We start from the raw sequence: 23,576 nt of genomic DNA, 5'->3' as shown, positions 1-23,576 counted from the left end.
GGGAGAGAAGGTTGGTGTGAAAATTGGCAAAGGAAGTTAGAGACCGGAGTTTGATGTCTGCCTCACTGAAATTGACTTCGGGCTAATGAATTTGGTTCTCCTTTCCCCTTATGAAGTTAGAGGCGATCCAATGCCACCCCCACTGCCATTTTTACAGTTGGTAACGTATTGCCTATTCTTGGGATTAGGATAGGGGTGTCTTTGGGATCATTATTCAGCTCACATTACCACACAGGAGAATATAATTTTAAATTATTCATTTCTTTTTAGCTCTTGTTTTCATACATTTCCTCAAACTCTTCTACGATATCATAGAAGCATGTACTTTGTGCGCTATTTTTGGATTAAAATATATTGATTAAATATTTCCTCAAAATTGCAAAAAAAAGTCTTTTAATTTTTCAATAAAAAACATTTGAATTTAATAGTTATCTCTCTGGAAGCCGAGACAATTTCATTGACTTTTGAATCCTCTCCCTAACAGAATGGCACGGGTATACTGCGTGCTTGTCAAAACTTGTTCAGTGACAATGTGAGTGATTAATCTAGCTCATTTCTTTGGTTCTTCAATATTTTACCAAGTCCTCTGGATGTACACACATATGAACACACACCATATACATATAACCCGTGTAAGGCAGAACCTGACAGGGAAGGAAAACGCAAGTATTTTCTACTAAGATAAGTGGTAAGAAAAGTGGGTAGATGAAACCTTGTCAAAGGTGGAAAACGTATAAGACCTGGAAACGCAAGGCCGTCCTGTTGAGTTCTGACTCACAGATGTTTCTCTCTCTCTCTTTATATATATATATATATATATATATATATATATATATATGATGAGACTTCAAGAAGTTTGGGGAAAATTCGCTATCTTTCAATTCCATTTTATCACAAATTTATTGAAGCCCCCATGTGATGTCTATATGTGTGTGTGTTTGTGAGAAAGAGTATGCACATACACACACTATTTGATGTTTGCTCTCTGAGAAAGTTAATCTAAGGCTCTTTCAAGCAAGGTGCTTTTGACTCTTTCTCCTTTCTCTTTTTAATGAAATTCCCCAGGCACCTCCACAAATGAATAAAAGATGTTCATAGAGTTACAGATACTTAAATTTAGCGAACTGGATTTGTCCGGTATTTATAGGCTACCACATAAATAGGGACCAAGGATATCATGCTTGGTAATATGGAGGGTCAGAGAAAAAGAGGATGACCTCCAATGAGATGGATTGGCCAAGTGGAAGCATCGATGGACTCAAGTGTGGCAACAGTAATGAGGTTGGCTCAGGATCAGGCAGTGTTTCGTTCTGCTGTGCATAAGGTCACTATGGATCGGTACCGACTTGATGGCACCTAACAACAACAACAACACATAGATATAAAGTTATATCATGATCCTGATATCAAAAGACCAGATGGTGTCTGGCCATGGCTACCAACTGTTCTGAAAAGAATCGCATTTGAAGGTTCTGGATGGAGTGAGAGAAAATGTGGAACAAAACTCAAAATTATGAAAAAGATCAGGGTGGTGGTTCAAGCTCACCAGCATCTCCTTGGAAACCCTATACAGGGTCACTATGGGTCGAAACCGACTCAACGGCACTTAACAACAACAACAACAATAACAACTGGTCATCAAGAGACTGGAGTATCCCGAACTATGACCCTTGGTTATGCTTCAGGCCTGGAACGGAATTCACCCTTTTGGCTCAATTTTCAACTAAACAGTAGATAAGGATATAAGGGTGGAGGCGGGCAACAACACTCATGGAATGATCAGCCATTCAATATCAGAAGGTCAGCATTTATCTAAATAAAATTCAGAATGGTGGGGAAAGAAGGAGGAATGGAAATAATCACAGGGAGGAGGTGGGATAACGGATGTTACATGGAAGGGATTGCAGTCATTGAAATGAAGCAAAGTGTATGCTTTGTTGAGTATAAAACTGATGATCTGTCTGTAAATCTTCACTCAGTTCACAATGAAAAGTTTTCAATGAATGTTCAAATACAATGACCTTTTAATTAAGTTCTCAGTTTTAGTTTTTTTGTGGATGGCTATGGACTTTACCATTATTGCTGAATTCTCCCATTGTTTTTTCTCTCTTTTTCTATATATGAATGGAGGAATGAATTAAAGTATTGTATACACTGCCCCTGAAATTAAAGTAGATTTTATGGTCTTTGCAAAGTGTAAAACCAAAACCGCTCAGAACTAGTCCATGTTGGATGAACCACCTGTTGAAAATGCAACCTCACACCTAAAGTTCATTACAGATGGGAATCTTGAGCAGTCCAGCTGAATATTGTGGTATACCTCATCTGTTACTGTAGTTCCTCAGCTTCACAAAAGGGGATCACTTTCACCACTGTGCATAACTAGAGATGTGTGGGTCCTTCAGAGAAGGAAAAGCAGTATGAAATTCTTTAAAACTGGAATACAATTGAGTTAGGGCTTTAGTCTTTATCAGTGTTGCATCAGAGGTTTGATGGATTGTTGTTGTTGTTAAGTACCGTAGAGTTGGTTCCGACTCATAGTGACCCTGCATAGAGTTTCCGAGGCTGTAAATCTTTACGGGAGCAGAAAGCCTCATCTTTCTCCCGTGGAACTGCTGGTAGTTTCGAACTGCCGACCTTAAGGTTAGCAGCCCGATTCATAACCACTATGCTACCAGAGCTCCTTAATGGATTAGCAGATGTTATTGCTCACCTCTGTAGTCTCATACTCGACACTCGAGTTGTTTGCATGTACAAATAGAAAAAAATAAATGATACAAAAATTTAAATGTATACATTTTTATTTACAGCTGCTGCTGAAGGAAAAGGCAAAAGTGGGGAGGACTTTTTTCAAAAGGTAAGTCACTTTTTACTCTTGCCTTGGTGACAATAAAGGCATAGTAGACCTGTCCCAACAGCTATACTAGAAGCCCGTGAGAGTGCTCCTTCCCTATGAAGGGAAGTAAGAGTTTAAAAAATAACTGGAAAAGCTTAGGAAACAAGAGAAGGGAAGGATGACATATGGGACTGAACCATTCCTCAAAGGCCTTTGTTAAACTGGGCAAGTGGAGTGTTGTCTGGAGGTAAGGATGCAGCAAGACAGTGAGGCCTGCCAGGTTAATCTCTCATACATGGATGAGCAAAATGCTCGGATTATCTTATTTTATATTTCTAGTCCCCAAGTCTTTCCTCACCTAGTGCATACTTGTCCTGGGAGTTAGGGGGAAAGAGTCTTTATTTCCTAAATGCATGCTCATCGGCAGATTAATGTAATTGACAAAAATATGCACCTGTAGACTGACTCATTCATGACCTCTGGTCATCCTTTCAAAATTGTGACCTTCAGTGAGACAATCTAATCTGATCAGGGCTGATTATGAAAAATCATAAACGTTGCTTACTACTGAATTCTAGTTAACTCTATTTCTTAAAATAAATGTTTTTATATGAAGGAAAATGTCTGCCTTGTCAAATAACTTGAATTCATGTTTGTCTATAGAAGAGCAAAACGAGTGGTGTGTGTGTGTGTGTATTTATGTGTGTGTATGAATATCTATGAAGTCCTGGTCTAGCACCATAGGGTAAGCACTCTACCTTAAGGTCAGTTTAAACTGCAATGTTGGTGGTTTAAACTAAGCAGCTGCTCTTCTGAAACCTTATATGGGGTTGCTATGAGTCAGAATCGACTCCGTGGCGCATAACAACAACAACAAGGAAAAAAATACCAACAACAGCAGCAGCAGCTTTAGATAATGTTAAATAATGTTTTAGAAGGTCAGCCAACCTTTGAGGGGAGAAAACCCATATGTGCAGTCAGAGATGAATTTTGCAAGCCTCCTTACTCTCTTGCCTTTTGTGTGATCTAATATTTTCAGTTTCATCATTCACCTGCATTCCCTTTCCAGGGTATTTAAAACAAATATTTTTAGAGCTGATACTTGTATTTCCCCTTTCTTCATTCTGAACGTATTTTGTTACCTCCTACTATGTATGCACACTGGAGACACCAAAACGAGCCAGGCATGGATCCACCCCTACTGGTGTTTCTGGTGTCTGGGGATATAGTCACACAGATACACAGCAGAATAGTTTGAGGCCGTAAAGGGTTGAGCACTTGGCCAAGACTTTGGGAGGTTAAAAAGAACTTCAGGAGGACCTTGGAAGAGTACAAGATGGCTGGGTGAAAAGGTAGATTTGGGTGGGTTTGAAGGACATTCTAGGCAAATCCAGCCTGTCAGAAGGTTCAGAAGTGGAAGAAAACATTCAATTTACACTGCAAGCGTTTGGCTGACACACGATATATAAGAGATTCATAGTGCAAGGAGTTAGTTCATAGTACTTTATTTATATAATGAAGCGCCTTTTTTGTATAGGGGGAACCTTCCTTAGAGGGATTAATTTTTTTTTTTTAAATTTAATTAAAAGCTCTGTTCTGGCCAAACTTGAATGTGTCTGACTACCAGTTTTCAACATACTTTAGGCTCATGCTGTTGAAGTTTATGTACCATGCCTGAAGCCTCTGATTTGGTATTAACTGACTTTAGTAGTATTTTACTTTGTCTGGGCATTTCAGAATTCAGTGATCACGCTGCCTTTAGTTGGATTAACATGAACACCAGCTGTTAGAATTATGTTAAGAATCTTACTGGTTTTCACCTTTCTCCTATATTGTTTGCACATTTATCTTTGTTGATGTTGTTGTTATATCCAAAATTACCTAATATTGTAGATTGGTTTTATACACCCACCTGAATGAAAAACACTGTTAGTTTGGGGTTAAAAAGGAAGATATGCTACTAAGCACTATGTTAAGTTGGATTCTTATACAAGTAGATGCAGGAAAATGTATACCTGGCCATCTTCATCAGAGAGAAAGGTTGCAAAGTTCAGGGAATTGAAGAAGCCCATTAACCTGTGTTCTGTCCTGGAGAGTAGAGAGAGAACTGGGGAGAATTGGTCCTGATGTTGGTATGTGCACATGGATTTAGTCAGGACAGGATGAGTTCTGAGTCTTTTAAGCATCTTGCTTTGTTGGCCCTTAGGGGAGGGGCTAAGAAGCCCATGGCAGACCACTCCCTAACTCATCTTTGACAAAGAATTGGGGAACCTAGATAAGAAAGGGCGTTACTCATATCACTCCCTCTGGATTAAATCAGAGGTTGCTCTTCTATAGAATAATTCCACAGGAGCTTCTTGACCCCGCTGTTTGTCGTCACCTATTTTATGTTAGTTAGATGGTGATTGGGGCTTTCCCCCAAATAATTCGAAGTAAAAGACTTTTAATGCAAATGGTATTTATAGTAGTGTCTATTCAAATCAAGTCACCCAAAGTAGAAACAGTCCATCAGAACATAGAGATGACTAATACCAGATTCCTTTGTCCTCTACTAATTTGCCTCCATGTATTGAGTAGGGCCCTGGAGGAGAGGGTAGGTGACTGAGCATCCTGTGATGAGCAGGGTGGCTGATAGGGGAGGAGAACAAATAGCAGAAATGATAGATTTGCCTTGGGTTAACTGTTGGAATTAAAATAGATGCTATCTATGGCAGGATTTTTTCCCATTATTCTTATTTAAGTTGTAAATGTAAAAAGCAGACTTTCAGTTTGGGATGACTCAGAGATTTTCAAAGCTGAATCAAAACGCAGTATATGTGGTCATAAAGGACCTTCATTCTTAGAAGATTTCCTTATATTTATCACTCTTTGTGGACCTGTGTGTACGTTCCAGAAATTTAAATAGAAACACATGTTAGAATCCAGGGACATGTGTGTATTCCACAAGCTGAGTTAGAGTCATGGGCCCCATTTTTGGTCATAGTTTAATGCGGGTTTGATTGGTACCTCTCTGGTGACTAATGTTGCCGAGCATCTTTTCATATGTCTGATCATTTGGGTGTCCACTTTGGTGAAATGTCTATTCAAGTCTTTTACTCATTTATTTGTCTTTTTGTTCGTAAAGTGTCAAAGTTTTATATTTTTGTATTAGATTCTCGTTGGATGTATGATTTCTGAAGATACTCTTGCCATCAGTAGCTTGCCTTTTCACTTTTTTTGGTTGTCTTTGTATGAACAAACATTTTTCCATTGCAGATAGGAATGTAAAATGGTATAGCCCTTAGGAAAAACAACATGATGGTTTCTCAAAACACTAAAGATAGAACTATTGTTTGGCCCAGCAATTCCATTGCTAAGTATATACCCAGAAGACTTGAAAGCAGATACTTCGAGAGACAGATATATCAGTGTTCATTGTAGCTTGGTTCACAATAGCCCAAAGGTGGAAACAATCTCAATGCCCATTCAACAGATGAATGTGTAAACAAAATGTGGTATATACATACAATGGGATACTTTTCAACAGGTAGAAGAGGTAAAGTATTGATACATACTAGCATATGGAGAGTGCTTGAAGACAGGCTGATGAAACAAGTCAGCTATGAAAGGTTAAGTACTATTTGACCTCACTAATCGAAGAAGAGGCAAACACAAACATACAGAGGGAGTAGGAAGAAGTGGTTAGTGGTGATGGAAAAATCCTATTAATGAACAGTAAGTACTGTTTTACAGCCGATTATTATAATTGCTGTCAGTAAGTTGTATATCTGTTAAAACTTGAATTGCCAAAATTGTGTGGTAGATAAATTTGCGATGACAAAAAAAGAGAAAAATAGTTGCAATGGCTACTTATATGCATCCAAACACTCATGGGATTTGGTTCTTTGATTTGAAGGTTTAGGGTCTCAGTTAATTGGCCTAATAATGTGTTTAGTATTTCTATTCTACCTCCTACTTTGTTTTATAGTGCCTGGAATTTTAAAAGCTTGCAACTGGCCATCCAAGGAAGGCATTACAGTTGGTCTCTTTTCACTTGGAACAACAGAGGAAGAAGGAGAGTCAGGAATGGGAGGAGGATATGGAATGTGATGCTAATTACCTTCATGAACAACTTCCTCTTTTGCCAAAAATACCTCCGAAAGTCTTTTAAAATCAAACAGTAATTTAGTTTGACTAGTAAAAGAGATCTGCCTTGAGCATTATTCTCTTTTAAGAAGTCAGCATTGGGCTGCTAACTCAAAAGTCAGTGGTTCAAATCCACTAGCTGCTCAATGGGAGAAAGAAGATTCACAGCCTCATCACAGCCTCAGAAACCCTAGGTAGCAGCTCTCCTCTGTCTTTCAGGGTCTCTGTGAGTCAGAAATGATTGTGGTGGGTTTGGGTATATGTGATGAAATTGGTAGCACATTGAGCTTCAAAGGTTCGGCAGGAACTTTACTGGGCAGTGAGTTTATGTTAATAGTGGAAGACGACTGTGAAGAGGAGCAGAATGCAGTCAGTGCTGATGTGTGGTACATGTAGAAACTGTTGAATTGGTGTGTGTGTTTCTGTGCATATTCTCAGCAACAACAGAGCGGATAAAATTTAAGGAGAATAAGAAAAAAAATCTGTAGCATCATAACAATTGCGAAGCTGGGGTGAGACTGGACAGTGTTTCATTCTGTTGGGTGCTATGAGTCGGAACTGACTGGATGTTACCTAACAACTACAACAATAACAACATTCCCACCTTTGAAAGAGAATTCCTGTTTACAGACTCTTCTTAGTCTTTCTTGTATGTGTATCAAATCTATAGGACAAGTAATTTTTAGTATTCTCTGGCCTTCTGATACATACTATTGGCAAAAATTAGATGATTTGCCATAGATACACCCATAATGTTGTTCTGTGTTAAGAATTCCTCAGTAATTGAATTCTTATTCTTTGGCTCTATCTGTGTGGAAGGAACGGGTATAACCTTATCAATATTCTCTCTGGTTTTCCCTCTATCCTTCATAGCAACTTTATCTAATGGAAACACATGGAATCTATCTGCTGTTTTTTTTTTTTTTTTTTTAGTTCTTTGGGCAGTTGTTCATGGTTTACTCACTGTCTGTCCTGTTTCCTTTTAATCATTTTCTTTTTTCCTCCTCTTGTGAAATGTCTATGGCCAGATCTTGGAAGGGAAAATGTGTTACAGTATAGTGGGTGACGAGGGGTACAATGATTGTATTACACGCAACTCATCAAAGCAGCAAAATGCTTTAGCAATCTGTAATCCCCCTGGCTGCAGAAGACAGAATTCAGTCAGCATTATAAATGAAGAAAGCCATATTTTCCATTACATTGGACTGTATACATCATTTCTCCCCAAAGTATACATCACAGATTTAAAATGCTTAGATGTTTTATACTCTTAATTATACATAAAAGTTGGACATTCATTTGGAAAACAGACCTGTAAATTTTTCTTTTTCATAATACAGTTGTTGTTCAGTGCTGACAAGTTGGTACCGACTCATAGCAACCCTATGTATAGGGTTTCAGAGGAGTGGCTGGTGAGCTTGAACTGCCAACCTTGCGATTCAAACTGTCCTTGCAATCTAGCACATTAACGCACAGCGCCATACCAAGGCTACTTCACCTATAAGCGCTGAACTGTGAACCACAAGGTCTGAGGTTTGTGTCTGCCAGTTGCTCTGAAGGAGAAGAAGATTTAAAGCCTTGGAAATCCTATACAGAGTCGCTATGAGTTGGAGCTGATTCCATGGCTTAATAATAACCGGTGTGTTTTTATTTCTTGCTCTGTTTTTTTTTAAGTTAAACAGATAAACTTTGGGCACATAGAGATTGAAAAGGAGCAGATTTTTTTTTTTTTTAGGGTAAATTGCTGAGAAGAAGAATGGACTTCCTCGATATCTTAAAGTTCAGAGAACCCTGGTGATGTATTGGGACTGTTAATGGCAAGGTTGGTGGTTCAAACTCACCAGCAGTACTATGGGGGAAAGAGGAAACTGTCTATTTCAGTGAAGATGTACAATCTTGGAAATCCTTTATAATATAACTGTGAGTCAAAATTGGCTGTGGGTTTTGGGTTTGGGTACCCCAAAATTAAGTACAGGGTTGTTAATCCAAAGGTTGGCCGTTTGAACCCAGTAAGTGACTTTGTTGGAGAAAGATCTGCTGTATTGTTTCCATAAGGATCATGGTCAAGAACACCCTATGAAGCAGTTCTACCATGGAACGTATGGGGTAACCAGGAGTCAGAGTCTGTACGTGATGGCAACGTGAGGGACGTTTTTGTTGTTTTGTGCTGTAGAGTTGGTTCTGATTCACAGTGACTCTGTATTGAGTTTCTCAGGAGAGGATGATGGGTTTGAAGTGCTGATATTGCAAACTTGTGATTAACAGTCCAGTGCATATAGGTGGAATGTTGTTGTTAAGTGCCGTCAAGTCGGTTCCGACCCATAGCGACCCTGTATAGGGTTTCCGAGGAGCAGCTGGTGAGCTTGAACCACTGACCTTGCAGTTCAAATGGCTTTGCAGTCTGGCGCATTAACTCACAGCGCACAACAGGACTCCATAGGTATCTCAAAATGAGTGCATTAGGAGCTCCTAGGTGGGAGTGCTTAAATCTTTTTATTTAGGGGAAGCTTCTGCTTACTCACAATTACTCTACACTGCCCAGTTGGCCAGTATTTTATATTTGTTGAATGATTCATGCTCCTTGAATAAAATAGAAAAAAGTTTAAATTTAATTTAAAAAAGTGAATTCAATTAACTTTAGTCCATGGACATACAGTTTTCAACACTGAATCTCTATGTTTACCTATAAAATGTTAAATTTGGCTAAAACAAAATTATGGTATTTTTAAGTTTTAATTTTAACATTTTTCTCAGTAGGTTATGTGTGTATGATTCATAATTTCAAAGGTACAGCTCCTGATATGGCACTGTGGAATAAACACTGGACTGCCAACCACAAACTCGCTATGAGTTGGAACAACAAGAAGTTGATGTAGTAAAGTGTCCTTATTTGATGTAACGATAGTTTCTGAAGTCTGGGCATGAATCCAAGTAAGTAAAGATGATCACCAATGGATGTTATCACTAATGGACATTAGGTTCTTAAAATCAAAGGTGCTGACTTCTTGTAAATGATTATAAATTATTGCACAGGGAATATGTTTAGGTGAGAAAATTGTGCTCATGGTTCTTTTCCATAACTGGTTGCTGTTGTTGTTAAGTGTTGTCGAGTTGGTTCCAACTCATAGGGTTTCTGAGGAGCAGCTGGTAGGTTTGAACTGCTGACCTTGTGGTTAGCAGTCCAGTGCTGATCCTACAGCACCACACAAGGACTTCATAACTGGCTGGATAGGAAGAATTGACTCCTTATCAACTTAGGGATGAAAATAGCACTACAAAAGAAAGTTTGCTTGGTCATTTTCTGGTAACTTGTTAAAGGCATCCTGTTTTTTAAATCTTATGATTTGGTAGAAAGGAAAACACAGAGTCACTATAGCAAAAAAAATATAAATAGTTGATGTTTAACCATTTCAAGAGATAACACATCTTCAAGAGCCAGTGATACTGAAAGAAGTCTAAGGCGCATTGGAGGCATTGGCAGAGAACAAGGCACCAGGAATTGATGGAATACAAATTGAAATCTTTCAATAAACTGATGTGGCACTGGAGACACTCACTCACCTATGCCAAGAAATTTGGAAGACAAGCGCCTGGCTAATTGATTGAGCATTCCAAAGAAAGACGACCCAACAGAATGCAGAAATCACTGGCAATATCATTAATATCACATGGAAGTAAATCTTGCAAAAGAAAATACAAAAAGGCTGCAACTATAATTTGACAGAGAACTTCCAGAGGTTCGAACTGGATTCAGAAGAGGATGTGGAATGTGGGATCTCACTGCTGATGCCAGATGGATCTTGGCTGAAAGCAGAGAATACCAGAAAGATGTTTTATTGACTACACAAAGGCTTTCGTTTGTGTGGATCATGACAAGCTGTGGACATCATTGCAGAGAATGAGTATCCTGGAACACATAATTGTGCTCATGAGGAATCTGTACATAGACCAAGAGGCAGTTGTTTGAACTGTGTGTTCCAGCAAGGAACATTGAATGGTTTAAAATTAGGAAAGGTGTGCACCAGGGTTGTATTCTTTAGCCATGCTTATTCAGTCTGTATGCTGAGTGTATCATCCAAGAAACTGGATTATATGAGGAAAACATGGCATCACAATTAGAGGAAGGCTTACTAACAACCTGCGATAAGCAGATGATGCAATTTTACTTGCTGAAAGCAGAGAACACTTAAAATACTTACTGCTGAAGTTCAAAGACCACAGCCTTTAGTATGGGTTGCATCTCAATGTAAAGAAAGCAAAAATATCCTCACCACTGGACCAATAAACATCATCCATATAAATGGAGAAAAGGTTGAAGTTGTCAAAGATTTCATTGTGCTCGAATCATCCATCAACACTCATGGAAGCAGCAGTCAAGAAATCAAATGATGCATTGCATTAGGCAACTCAGCTGCACAAGACATCTTTAAAGTACTCAAGAGAAAAGATGACAGTTTGAGGACTAAGGTGCATCTGACCCAGGCCATGGTATTTTCAATAACCTTATATGTATGTGAAAGTTGCACAGTGAATAAGAAAGATCGTAGAAGAATTGATGCATTTGAGTTATGGTGTTGGAGGATTAGCAATAGTTGAAGTTGGAGCGCTGCAGGGCAGTGTTTCAGTCTGTTGTCTATAGGGTCTCTGTGAGCTGGTATCAACTCTATGGCCCCTGACAACAATAAACAAGATTAGACATACAGCTCCTATCTATCAGATAAGCATTAGTAAGAAAAGATTTCTGAGTGATGTGTTCATTCATTTCTTCAGTCTTTGTTTGTGTACATTTGAAAGACTGAGTTGTGTTGCATGCGTTTTCTTTTAGTGAGTTGTAGAACCATGTGTATTGAGTTGTACTGCAGTATTGTGTAGTTGGTTTTACTTTTGATAGGTGTAGTATGCAACTGCATTATGAAAGTCATAATTTACTGTTTTTCTCATTTTTTCCTGTGACATTGGAAACAGGGAATATCATTGAAATTCTTAAAAAGTGAATGTTTTGATTGTAGTGAAGGCAGCACAGTTGTTGCTAAGATTTTTTAAGTGAAGAATAATTCTAATATCTGCTGTAAGCTTAGTTGCTTTCAAATTATCTTCCCTCTTTTTGAAATACAATGGAAAATAGTGGATCATGTGGAAAATAAAAATTGAATCTATAAAAATAGGAGGGACACAAACTGAACTTTGGATTCGTTACTTATTTACAATGTACCCAGGATTGAGTGGCCATGGAATGCTTCAGGTAAGGGATTTATTGGTAGTAGTTTAAGAAGGCATTTGTATTATTTTGTAAAATGCTTTATCTCAGTGGATTACTTGCATACCTTAATTCCTGCATTTGTCAGTGTTTCTGTTAATTGAAAATTGCTGTGATATACTTACTTGCCTTGTTTATAGTTAATATTGCTTCAGAACAATTCCAACATTGCACAGTGCTATACAAAAATCCCTGATTTAAATAATAAACGTGGCTACTACTGCAGCTCAGAGCTCAGTTGTTGTTGTTGTGAAGTGCTGTCAAGTCGATTCCAACCCATAGCGACCCTGTAGAGGGTTTCCAAGGAGCAGCTGGTGAGTTTGAACCACTGCCTTGCAGTTCAAACAACTTTGCAGTCTGATGCATTTGCCCGCACATCCATACCAGGACTCCTAGATCTCCCCAAATACTCCTACTAAGTAATGGATGAATAAGTTTATTGGGATGCACTTATGGATGAGGCAGCTCTTGGACATTGGGAAAGCAGAGCACACTCAATTTTTCACCGAGTGAAGATAAGGTGTGGTTTTTGTAGGATGGGAAGAGAGATGTGGCAGTGTGCAAGGTTACATACTAAGTCATATAATAGGGAGACCCCATGGCCTTACTTGTTTGTCTTTAAGTATCAAGGAAGTACTAGACCTGTCTCTGGGGACAAGGATGTTTCCCAGTTTCAGCAATTTTTCCATACACACAGATCAACCTAAACAACACTAGTAAATTGTTACTATGTAAACTTAAAAACATTTCTGATTGGGTACAAGGAATTTTGGAGATAGTATCATTAAATATTTTGAGAAAGGATTAATATTGATTATTTATAATCATAGGACCTTTGCATTTGTTTGGTCACGTGTGTATTGTTATTTGATTGTTATGTGATTTTAATTGTTTATATATGTTTTTGTATATAATAGAGTATAAGACAAATTCAATCTTAATATATACATAGGATATAGAGATGTGTCTGAAGACCAATATGTAAAGATACTCATTGAGGTAATTTTTATAATTGTGAAAAATGAAAAATAACCTTAATGCCCACTGTAATATTTGTAATCTGATATGTCTAAACTTTGGATTGTAGTGTAGTCATTAAACCTCTTCTAGCATCAATACCTGGGTGCAATACAGTTACCGTGAGGCCGTGGTATCAGTAATGTGCATACGATCCTTAAGTAGTTCAAGATTATATATAAACTTTAGGTACTGTTGAGTTAGTCACTGGCATGAGGAATTGACATTTCTTGCCAATCTTAACTGCAGAAGAAAGGTTGGCTCCAATGTTATTGGTAGATACATAACATAAGACGAGGATGCTTGCTGATCTCAGACTGGCAGATACAGGCCTCTGTGCATGGGACTGACATGTTTTGTCTCTGTAAGCTCTTGACCTGACATTTCATTTGGAGACTATGGGACAGATACGGTGATCAGAGTATGAAGGTATGGAAAGCATCATTCTTGAAGACACTTTTGTTTTTCAGTAAGGACTTTATAGGTTAGCTAACGTAAACAACTCAGTGACAGGGTGACAGTATACACAATATAGAGTTGATACAGTGCCTTTTAATCCAACTCAGATGAATGCTATCCATTTTAAAAAGAGCTGTATAGTTTACTGATGGTGTTTCAAAAGAATCAACACATCTTAAAGCTGGATGTGATATTGTTTCTTTCCTTCTAGACAAGGTTATTGTGGTTCAAACAGTATGGGATTGATTTTTGGTCATGTTATTGGCAGCATGTTATTGTCGGACAGGACTTAGAATATTTAAGTTTGTTGTGAATGCCTTTCTTTAAATCAACACTTATATATACCCTCTTTGGTGGACTGTTCTATACTGAGATAACTTGTGCCCGGAGCTGCATGTTTTACTATGGTCGGACTGTGAATTTATATGATTGGTGTATTGGGGAGACAGCCAAAGACTGGAGGCACTTTAATAAATGGGTTATATGACTGACCTACCAAAGCAGGAACCTCTGTAAGGTGGGAACTTGTCAGAGAAGGAAGACTAAGATTTTTCACTAATAGAGATAGAAAAGTATATCCTGTCAAAGACAGAAAACTTTGGAGACCCAGAAAAGCAAGGCAGTCCTGTTGCATCCTGTCTCTCTCGGTCTCACTGTAGTAAATTGAAGCAGGCAGATTACAGATCCCATCACATTTAGTTATTCTGAAATTTGTACTCCTGATAATTTACTATTTTTGTCTAGGAGATTTACAGTAATGATTTGTTGTCATCCCTGAATAATTCCTTCAGTTTTGTAATTCTTTCTGCTATTTACAAAAGAATATTTTGTTTGAGATTTTAGTGTTTTGCATTTGATTTTTTCTTTAAAAAAAATCTGTTTGTGTATGTGTGTGTGTCTGGATAGTAGTTTTTAAACACATGGGGTTGCCATGAATCAGGGCCCAACTCAGCGGCAGCCAACAACAACAACCACAGTTTATGCACACATACTTTATTTATGTACTTCAGTTACATGCCTTGTAGTTCATGCAATTATGGTGCCTACTTTCCCACATGCCCTAGGAAGAAAAGGGGAGGGGCAAAAGCCCTGATTCCTGACCTGTGACTCTGCTTCCCTGTTCTTCTAGTCATAGCCGTTGGGGCCAGGATGTGGGTACTTGCCCCAGTGGTCTTCTGTGGGCAGTGGCCATGATTTGTATGACCTGCCTCTGAAAGGTCAGTGGAGCCAGATTCAACCCTAGCAAATTGGGAAACTATGACCTGAGGTTGTGGTGAGGTCTGATTGGTCATGATAAAGGATGGGGTAAGGGAGAAATCTCGAGTAGCAGTGAGGACGGTGGGAAAGCTGGAGTTAAGAGGGAACAATAGTCATGAGTAAGCAGAAGAAACCTATCCAAGGAGGAGTCGATGGAGCCAAAAACAGAGTGAGAAACAGATGTATCAGAAGAAACAGACGGAGCTGTCATCTGTGATGCCTCTCAGGTTTTGATTTACAGTTGTGTCTCCATCTTCTTCCCTTCTCCTGATGTAGCAAGGAACTTGTAATCACAACTCAGACTAAAATGTCGCTTCTTAGTGAACAGTTATCCAAATGCTTATTTTCCAAAGAGTTTATAAAGGTGTGTGTGTGTGTGTGTGTGCGTGTGTAGTAGTAGCAGTAGTAGTTTTATCCCTCAGTAAATGGTTCAATTAAGCTATATCTGTATAGTTAGGATGGAGTCCTGGTGTGGCACTTTGGGCTAATGCACCAAACTGCAAAGCCATTTGAACCTGCAAGGTCATTGGTTCAAGTTCACCAGCTGCTCTTCAGAAAGCCTGTACATGGTTGCTGTGGGTTGGAACTTGCACGACGGCACTTAACAACAACAACAACAAACAGCACAGAGTCCTGGTGTGACACTTTGGGCTAACGCACTGGACTGCAAAGTTGGTTTGAACTGTATGGTCAGTGGTTCAAGCTCTCCAGCTGCTCCTTGGAAACCCTGCACAGGGTCGCTATGAGTTGGAGCCAACTCAACGGCATGTAACAATAACAATATATAGTTAGGACAAAGTCCTGGTGTGGTGTTGTGGGTAAATGCGCTGGATTGAAAGTTGATTTGAACTGCAAGATCGGTGGTTCAAGCTCACTAATAACTCCTTGGAAACCCTATATAGGGTCACTGTGGGTCGGAACCGACTTGACGGCACTTAACAACAACATATAGGTAGAACAGAAAATTCCCCAAAACTTTTTATTTAAAATGATTATACAATAGCAATACCAGAGTGCGTTTTATGAATGTTCTCTGTGGGCAGTGTTCTTATCAAGTTGTGTTTCTTTTACCAATCAGTTAGCAGTAGTATTCAAGGAAAAATAGGGCCATTGTTGTTAATATCTTATGTGAAAAAGCAAGTGCTATTCTTTTCTGAGAAGATTTATTAATGAAACTTCACCCTACATGTCAGAAGTTTCTCCTCTTCCTGGGTCACTAGCGTTAATACGCTTTAGTCAATATTATCCTTTATGTGGGAAGTTTATAGTCACCCAACATGCAGTAAGATAAACTTTTCAGTTTCTCTTACTAGTGGTTAATAGAAACACATTGTTACTCTTCCTTCCCTGAGTAACATTATCCTTGAATGAAATTATTAACCATCCTGAATGTTACCCTTTCATTTAATATGTTTAGCAGTTGTGGCTTATCCCAAAGCGGCTCCCATGCAGTTTCTTATTTCATCGGACATAAACTCCTCACTGCAAGGAGCTGCCTTTTTGGTAATAAAAGTGGTAAAAAAACAAAACAAACAAACAAAAAATTACCTTTCTTTCTTTGTTTCTTTTTTCTCTCTCTTTTTCTGAAACAATCGTAGTCCAAGAAAGTGCACTGGTATATCTTTTCTTCCTTATGCATTAGCTACTTTTAGTACTTATGTATCATCAACCATTCAAATCACTCCTTAAAGTGCTGCTAAGTAAGTTGTGAGAAAAGTTAGAGTTGAAACCAATGGCAGACCAAAGTATAGAAGCTTCAGTGTTGCCTTCTCAGTTCTCCTTTTTGAGTTCACTATTATTTTTTAAAACAGAAAAGAAAAGAAAAATCAACAAAAAAACTTCCAAAATACAGCTTCAGTTCCCATGTTCCTTATGTTTACTCTGAAGTTACCGGGAAACCTTAGTCCCCTGTGAATACAAAAATCACTTGAAACTCACTAGTTAGTTGTTTTCTTAAAAATAACTTCTTCCTGTTCTGTTTTTCTATGAAATTTTCTAAGACGATGATCTGCATTCATCTGCAAGACAGTAGGAGGTGCTGTCTGAGAAGCTTTGTATAGATTCCCTGTGTCGATTCCTATACTTTTTTGACTTTTGCCAGTAAATTGAAAGGAAGGTGTCAACAAAATAGAAGAAATAGTATTTTGTCGATACTTATTTGGAGCATGTTTATATTTGTTTCTTCTTATTCAAGTATCGTTTCACTTTTTTTCTTATATATGAAAAATAGGTTGAGCTGTCTCGTAATCTATAAATCTAAAATCTCTCGGTCTTCTAAATTCTATGTGAATACTAAAGATGTAATAATTCCTACTTTCAAATAGCTTCCAATCTGAAGGGAAGCAATGTTTATTAATAGTAATTACAATGGATGATCACACAGACTTTACAGAAATGTCATGGAAGTCATTCATAAAATGTTTGTTGCTCTTCCCATGCCAGGTAATGTACCAAGTATAGGTACTGATGAACGAACAGGGGTCAAATGGTCCCTGCCCTCAAGACCACCATTCTTCAGAGGAAAGTGGCAGGTAAATGCAATTGAGTGTGGTAAGAACTTATAGTAGAACAAAAGGGGAAAAAGAGTTGGTTTTAAAATGAGGAATTAAAGAAGGTTTTTCTGAGGAGAAAGTGTCTGAATACAACTTTGAAGTATAGGTTGATGTTAAGTGCTATGAGTTGAGTTGAGGAGCAACTGGTGGGTTTGAACTGCTGCCATTGTGGTTAGCAGTGCAATGCTTATACTGTAACACCACACTAAGACTCCTTGAAGGTAAAAAATATGCATATTAGTATATTGGTAAGATTAGGGAAGGCTCTGAGGAAGCGTTTCTTAGATTAGGTCAAAATGTCTCCCAAGGCTGTGATTTTGTAACCCAAATGGAGGCAAAACAGAAAGGCATTTCTGGCAGAAAGAACCAAGTACCTTTCCAGTGATGTGGGAGAATGTTGCTTCTACATACAGTCAAGGAAACCAATTAGTTTAAATTTTATTATGTTATGATATTATTTCATCTGAGTTAATGATTCAGAGATTCAAGGGAAAGGGTGCGAGGATGGGTAAAGGATTGGATAACCAGATTCAAGTTAATAGGTCATATTGTTTCTATTCATTGTCTGCCCAAACCTGATGTGCATTAAAAATGGTAGCCAAGATTACCAAATAATTTGCAATGAATAGTTTGTTTTATAGCTTCTGCCTTCGTTGTTAGTGTTGAGTTTAGGGATATAGTATCACTTAGTTTTTCCCACTACTCTCCTGGATGAAGATTGCATTCCCAGGGAGATTACCTTTTAACTGTTCTTTAAAAGGTGAACTTTTAACCATTGTATTGCATTCATTACATTTTGAGTGATAAAAATTGCCAAGTTTAGAATGACAGCTATGAAATTAATAGCATCATTAAACCTTATGTTATGCATTTTTTAGGAAAATAGTTGGAAGTTTTGGTTTTGTAGTTATTTCTGATTATATATTTTATGTAAATAAAGCTCACATTTTTAGAGAAAAAGATACCATTGATTCAAATTTGGCAAGGGATTCAAAATTTGGTTCCATTTGTATAAAATTAAACGTTTCTCTTACAGAAATTTTTGGCTGCTAATTTAGCATAGTTGAGTGTTAGCATTAAACTACCAGTGAAATGATGACAATTAGAAGAGGCCGCGAAGACTTATGATCCAATGTTGTAGGCAGAATAAGAACAGCCAGTTCTCAGTCTTTTAGGGGCACATTTTCTAGCTCAGCTATGACCTGGAGTTCATGTTCCTTTTCCCATTTCCCCAACCTTTTTATCAATAACAAATTCTTTATCTTGACCAGTGTTCTTAGCCCTGGCTTCAGATTTGCCTAAGGATGTTTTAGACACTTTCGATGTCCAAGCCAGAGATTTTGGAGGCAAGGCCTAGGCATTATTAGTATTTGTTGTTATGTGCCGTGGAGTCAGTTCTGACTCATAGCGACCTTGTACAGGGTTTCCAAGGCTGTAAATCTTTATGGGAGCAGAAAGCCTCATCTTTCTCCCACGGAACAGCTGGTAGTTTTGAACTGCTGACCTTTAGGTTCGCAACCCGATTTGTAACTACTATGCTACCAGAGCTCCGACTGCAAAGTCATTTGAACTGCAAAGTTGGTAGTTCAAGCTCACCAGTCACTCCTTGGAAACCCTATACAGGGTTGCTATGGGTTGGAACAGACTCAATGGCACTTAACAACAACATATATATGTATATCCCCAGATAACTTTAATATGCATTCTAATTTGGGAACCACTGAAATATAGAAGTTTAAAATAGAAAATATAAATTCATGTTGGCCTCTATTGTTGATAAAGGAGAAATGACTGTGCAGTTTTTTTCTTGTTATTAATGAATTTCATTTTATGCTCAGCTTAATTTTCTTAGGACTAACTGTTCCCTGGTATGATGGTGCAGTGATTAATTAAATTCTTTGCTGCTAACCAAGAGGTCAGTGGTTCTATCCTACCAGTCACTCTGCAGGAAAAAGCTGTTCTATAGAACAGTTCTATTTCAGTCTATAGGGTTACTGTAAGTCAGAATTCATTCAATGGCAGTAGTTTGTTTTTGTACTGTAAAGCGCTAAGTGTGCACTGTTAATGATTATGAAGAAAAGGTCCGTGGTCGTAGGATGGATAATTTTGAGAAATGCTTCCACATAGACAGTAAAGCAAGGTTTTCATTACAAAACTCCTTTCGGCTCATTATTGTTGTTAGATACCATTGAGTAGCCTTTAAGTCATAGCAGCCCTTTGTGCAGCAGAATGAAACTCTGCCCTATCCTGTGCCATCCTCACAATTGTTATGTTTGAGCCCAGTGTTGCTGCCACTGTATCAGGTCATGTCATTGTGATCTTGATCCTTTTCATTGACCCTCCACTTTACCAAGCATGATGTCCTTCTCTGGGGACTGGTCCTTCCTGACAACATGTCAAGCGTTGAACAGTGGAAGTCTCACTATCATTGTTTCTGTAATATAGTGACTCTGTATTCTGGCTATACTTCTTCCAAAATGGATTTGTTAGTTCTGGCAATCTATGGTATATGCAGTATTCTCTGCCAATACCATTATTCAAATGTGATGATTCTTCTATGGTTTTCCTTATGCATTAACTTGTTTTCCCATTCATATGAGGCGAATGAAAATCCCATGACTTGGGTTAGGCACGCCTGTGTCCTTTAAGTGACATGTTTGCTGTTTAACACTTGGGAGACGTCTTTGCAGCAGATTGGCCTAGTGCAGTACATCAGTTGGTTTCGTCCATGAGCGCCAATTGTGGCTTTAGTAAAACAAAATCTTTGATAACTTCAATATTTTCTCCACTTATCCTGATGTGATTTGTGAGAATTTTTATTTCCTTTACATTGAATTGGAATCGGTACTGAAGGCTATAGTCTTTGACCTTCATCAGTAAGTTCTGCGAGCTTCGGTAAGCAAGCCTATCTCAGATTGTTAATGAATCTTCTTTCAATCCTCATGCCACATTTTTCTCCACATAATCATGTTTCTCAGGTTATTTGTTAAGCATTCAAATGGAATAAATGTGGTAAGAGAATACAAGGTGATGCACACTTTTCCTACTTTTAAAAACATTCAGTATCCTCTTGTTCTGTTGTAATGATTGCCTCTTGGTGTGTGTACAGGTTCCTCATGGGCACAATTAAGTGTTCTGGAATTACCATTCCTTGCAGTGGTCTCCATAGCATGTTATGATCCACAACACTCTCCTTTTCTAAGCATGATGTTCTTGTTCCTCTTGATGACACGGCCAAAGCATGAGAGATGAAGTCTCACCGTTCTCACGTCTAAGGAGCATTTTGGCTGTACTTTTCCCAATTCCTGGACCCTTGTTTATGCCAGGGTCTTCAATGAAGCTTCACCTTCTTTCTTCAGTACTACCAGTTCTTGATCATATGCTGCTTATTGAAATGGTGGATTGTAGACTGATATTTTTGGTATAGTGATCTGTGCATTACTTCCATCTTTGTTTGATTCTTCTTGTTTAATCCAATAAATTTGTAGTTTCCCCTGTTGTTGTTATTAAGTACCTTTGAGTTGGTCTTGCAAAATTCTATCATAGTCTCCAGCATTATTTCTCTCTCCAAGGTCGTATTTTTGACTACTGATCCTTCGTCTATGTTTCCAACTTTCTCATTCCAGTCACCAGTGATTGCCAATGCATCTCGATTGCATGTTTGATCAATTTGAGACTGAAAAAGTTGGTACAGTTCTTCACTTTATTCATCTTTGGTGTTAATGGTTGGTGGGTAAATTTTGAGTAATAGTTTATTAACTGGTATTCCTTGTGGTGGTGGTGTGCTGTGGAGTCGCGACTCATAGCGATACTCCATAGGATTTCTGAGGCTGTAAATCTTTACGGAAGCAGAAAGCCTCATTATTCTCCTGCGGAACGGCTGGTAGTTTCAAACTGCTGATCTTGAGGTTAGCAGCCTGACTCATGACCACTAAACTACCAGAGTGCCTTGGTATTCCTTGTAGGCATATGAAAATTTCCTATCACAGACAGCACTGTACTGCAAGAATGACATTGAAATGCTCTTTTTCATGATAAATACGACATTTCTGATATAGTAAATCGTGGTTGTCTGATTCACAATAGCCAACACCTGTCCATTTCAGCTCATTAATGCCTAGAATATCAATCTTTAGGCATTTTATTCGATTTTTGATAATTTCCAATTTTCCAAGATTCATACTTCATACATTTCATATTTTGGTAATTACTGAATGTTTTCAGCTGTTTCTTCTCATTTTGAGTTGTGCCCCATAGCAGATTAAACTCTGAAAGCTTTACTGCATCCATATCATTAAGGTCAACTCTAATTAAAGGAGACAGCTCTTCCCCACTCATACTTAGAGTTCTTTCTCATCTGAGGGATAATCTTCCAGTACTGTATCAGACAATGTTCTGATATTCGTATGGTTTTCAGTGGCTAATCTCTGAGAAGTTGTTCAACTCTCCTTTCTACTCTTTCTTAGTCTGTTGTCTTGACTGAAATTTGTCCACAATGATTGATCCTTCTGTCATTTGAATGTCAGTGGCATAACTTCAGCAATACAGCAACACACAAGCCACCACAATATGACAAGCTGATAGACGAGTGATGCTACACAGGGAAGCAAAAATTTTTCCAGCAGAACTGCTTTTAGCCTTTGATAATTATTTGAATTTTATGACTTTATCAGTGTATAATAATATTCAACATTTCTCAATATTATTTGATTGGAAAATTTTAAAATTCTGATAGAAACTCCAGTGTTGAACAATCAGTGAATCATTTGAAAATGTCTTCTTTTCACTGTCCAATACCTGCATTATGACTGGGTGTGATGTAGTTATACAAGGGTGGTGGTGGTAGTTGCGTGCCATCCATTTGGGTCTGGCTCAGAGTGACCTTGTGTAGGGTTTCCAAGGCTGTAAATATTTATAGGATCAGAGAGCATCATCTTTCTCTGGGCAAGGGACTGGTAGATTCGAACTGCTAAACTTGTGGTTAGCAACCTGGTTCGTAATCCACTACCCTACCTGGGCTCCTAGTTACACAAGGGAGACACATCTTAAATGTATAGTTTTTCAGTGAGACTCATGATAAGGAAGAGAGTCTAAGCCATTTCAGGTCACGCCATGATTCTTTTTTAAATATTAATGCAGAAAATGTTCATCACATCACTTTATAACTAAAGTCAACAAAAGAATATGTACATATAAAAATAATCTGACAAAATTTTTATATTACAACTATGCTTAAGGATCTAAACTTGAAACGTCAAACAGCATTGCTTTGTCTTCTCATTCACTTATGGTGGTTGCTGAGTGTTGTACGGTTGGTTCTGACTTGTAGCAACCCAAAGTACACCAGAATGAAGCACTACATGGTCCTGGGTCATTCTCAAACAATCCTTGATCAATTGGAGCCCGTTGTAGCAGCAATTATGTAAATCCATCCCATTGATGGTCTTCATCTATTTTACTGATGTATTTTACATGATGTCCTTCTCCAGGGACTGGTCCCTCCTGATCACATGCTCAAAATACATACGACAAAATCCTACCATCTTCATTTCTAAGAAGCGTTCTGGCTGTTATTCCAACACAGATTTGTTTGTTCCTCTGACAGACTTCCTTTGTTCAGTATTCTTTGCCAGTACCACAATTAAAATGCATCAAATCTTCTCTGATCTAGCATTTATATGCATATGAGACAATTGAAAATATCATAACTTGTACCAGAAACATCTTAGTTCTAAAAGTGATACCTTTGCTCTTTAAAAGAGGTCTTTTGCAGCAGAATTTCCTGAAGCAATACAGCATTTGATTTCTGGATCTCTGTTTTCATGGGCATTTGTTCTGAAATGAAATCCTTGATAACTTCAGTCTTTACTCCATTTATCATGATGTGGCTTATTGGCTCACTTGTGATTCTTCTTCTCTTTACATTGTGCTGTGATGCATACTGAAGGCTATAGTTTGAGATCATCACAAGCAAGTATTTAAAGTCCTCTTTGCAAAGCTAAATTGTGTTATATGATTAACAGTTTGTTAATGAACCTTTCTCCAGTCCTGGTGTTGTGTGTTCTTCTTCATA

The 23,576-nt window shown here is 38.1% G+C and overlaps 1 protein-coding gene across 1 annotated transcript in view; it reads left to right on the top strand.

Annotated features, from left to right (window-relative positions):
• Positions 1-23,576, top strand: part of BICC1 (BicC family RNA binding protein 1) — a 366,532-nt gene that overhangs the window by 100,995 nt on the left and 241,961 nt on the right. The window contains exon 2 of the mRNA XM_006831098.1: positions 2,811-2,857. Within this exon, the coding sequence (XP_006831161.1) occupies positions 2,811-2,857 (47 nt within the window). The remainder of the gene's footprint in view (positions 1-2,810; positions 2,858-23,576) is intronic.

The sequence above is a fragment of the Chrysochloris asiatica genome, unplaced genomic scaffold (assembly GCF_000296735.1).
Source record: "Chrysochloris asiatica unplaced genomic scaffold, ChrAsi1.0 scaffold00003, whole genome shotgun sequence".
NCBI classification, from domain to species: Eukaryota; Metazoa; Chordata; class Mammalia; order Afrosoricida; family Chrysochloridae; genus Chrysochloris; species Chrysochloris asiatica.
The sequence above is the reverse complement of the archived record's forward strand: the minus strand, read 5'-3'. Positions and strand labels throughout refer to the sequence as shown.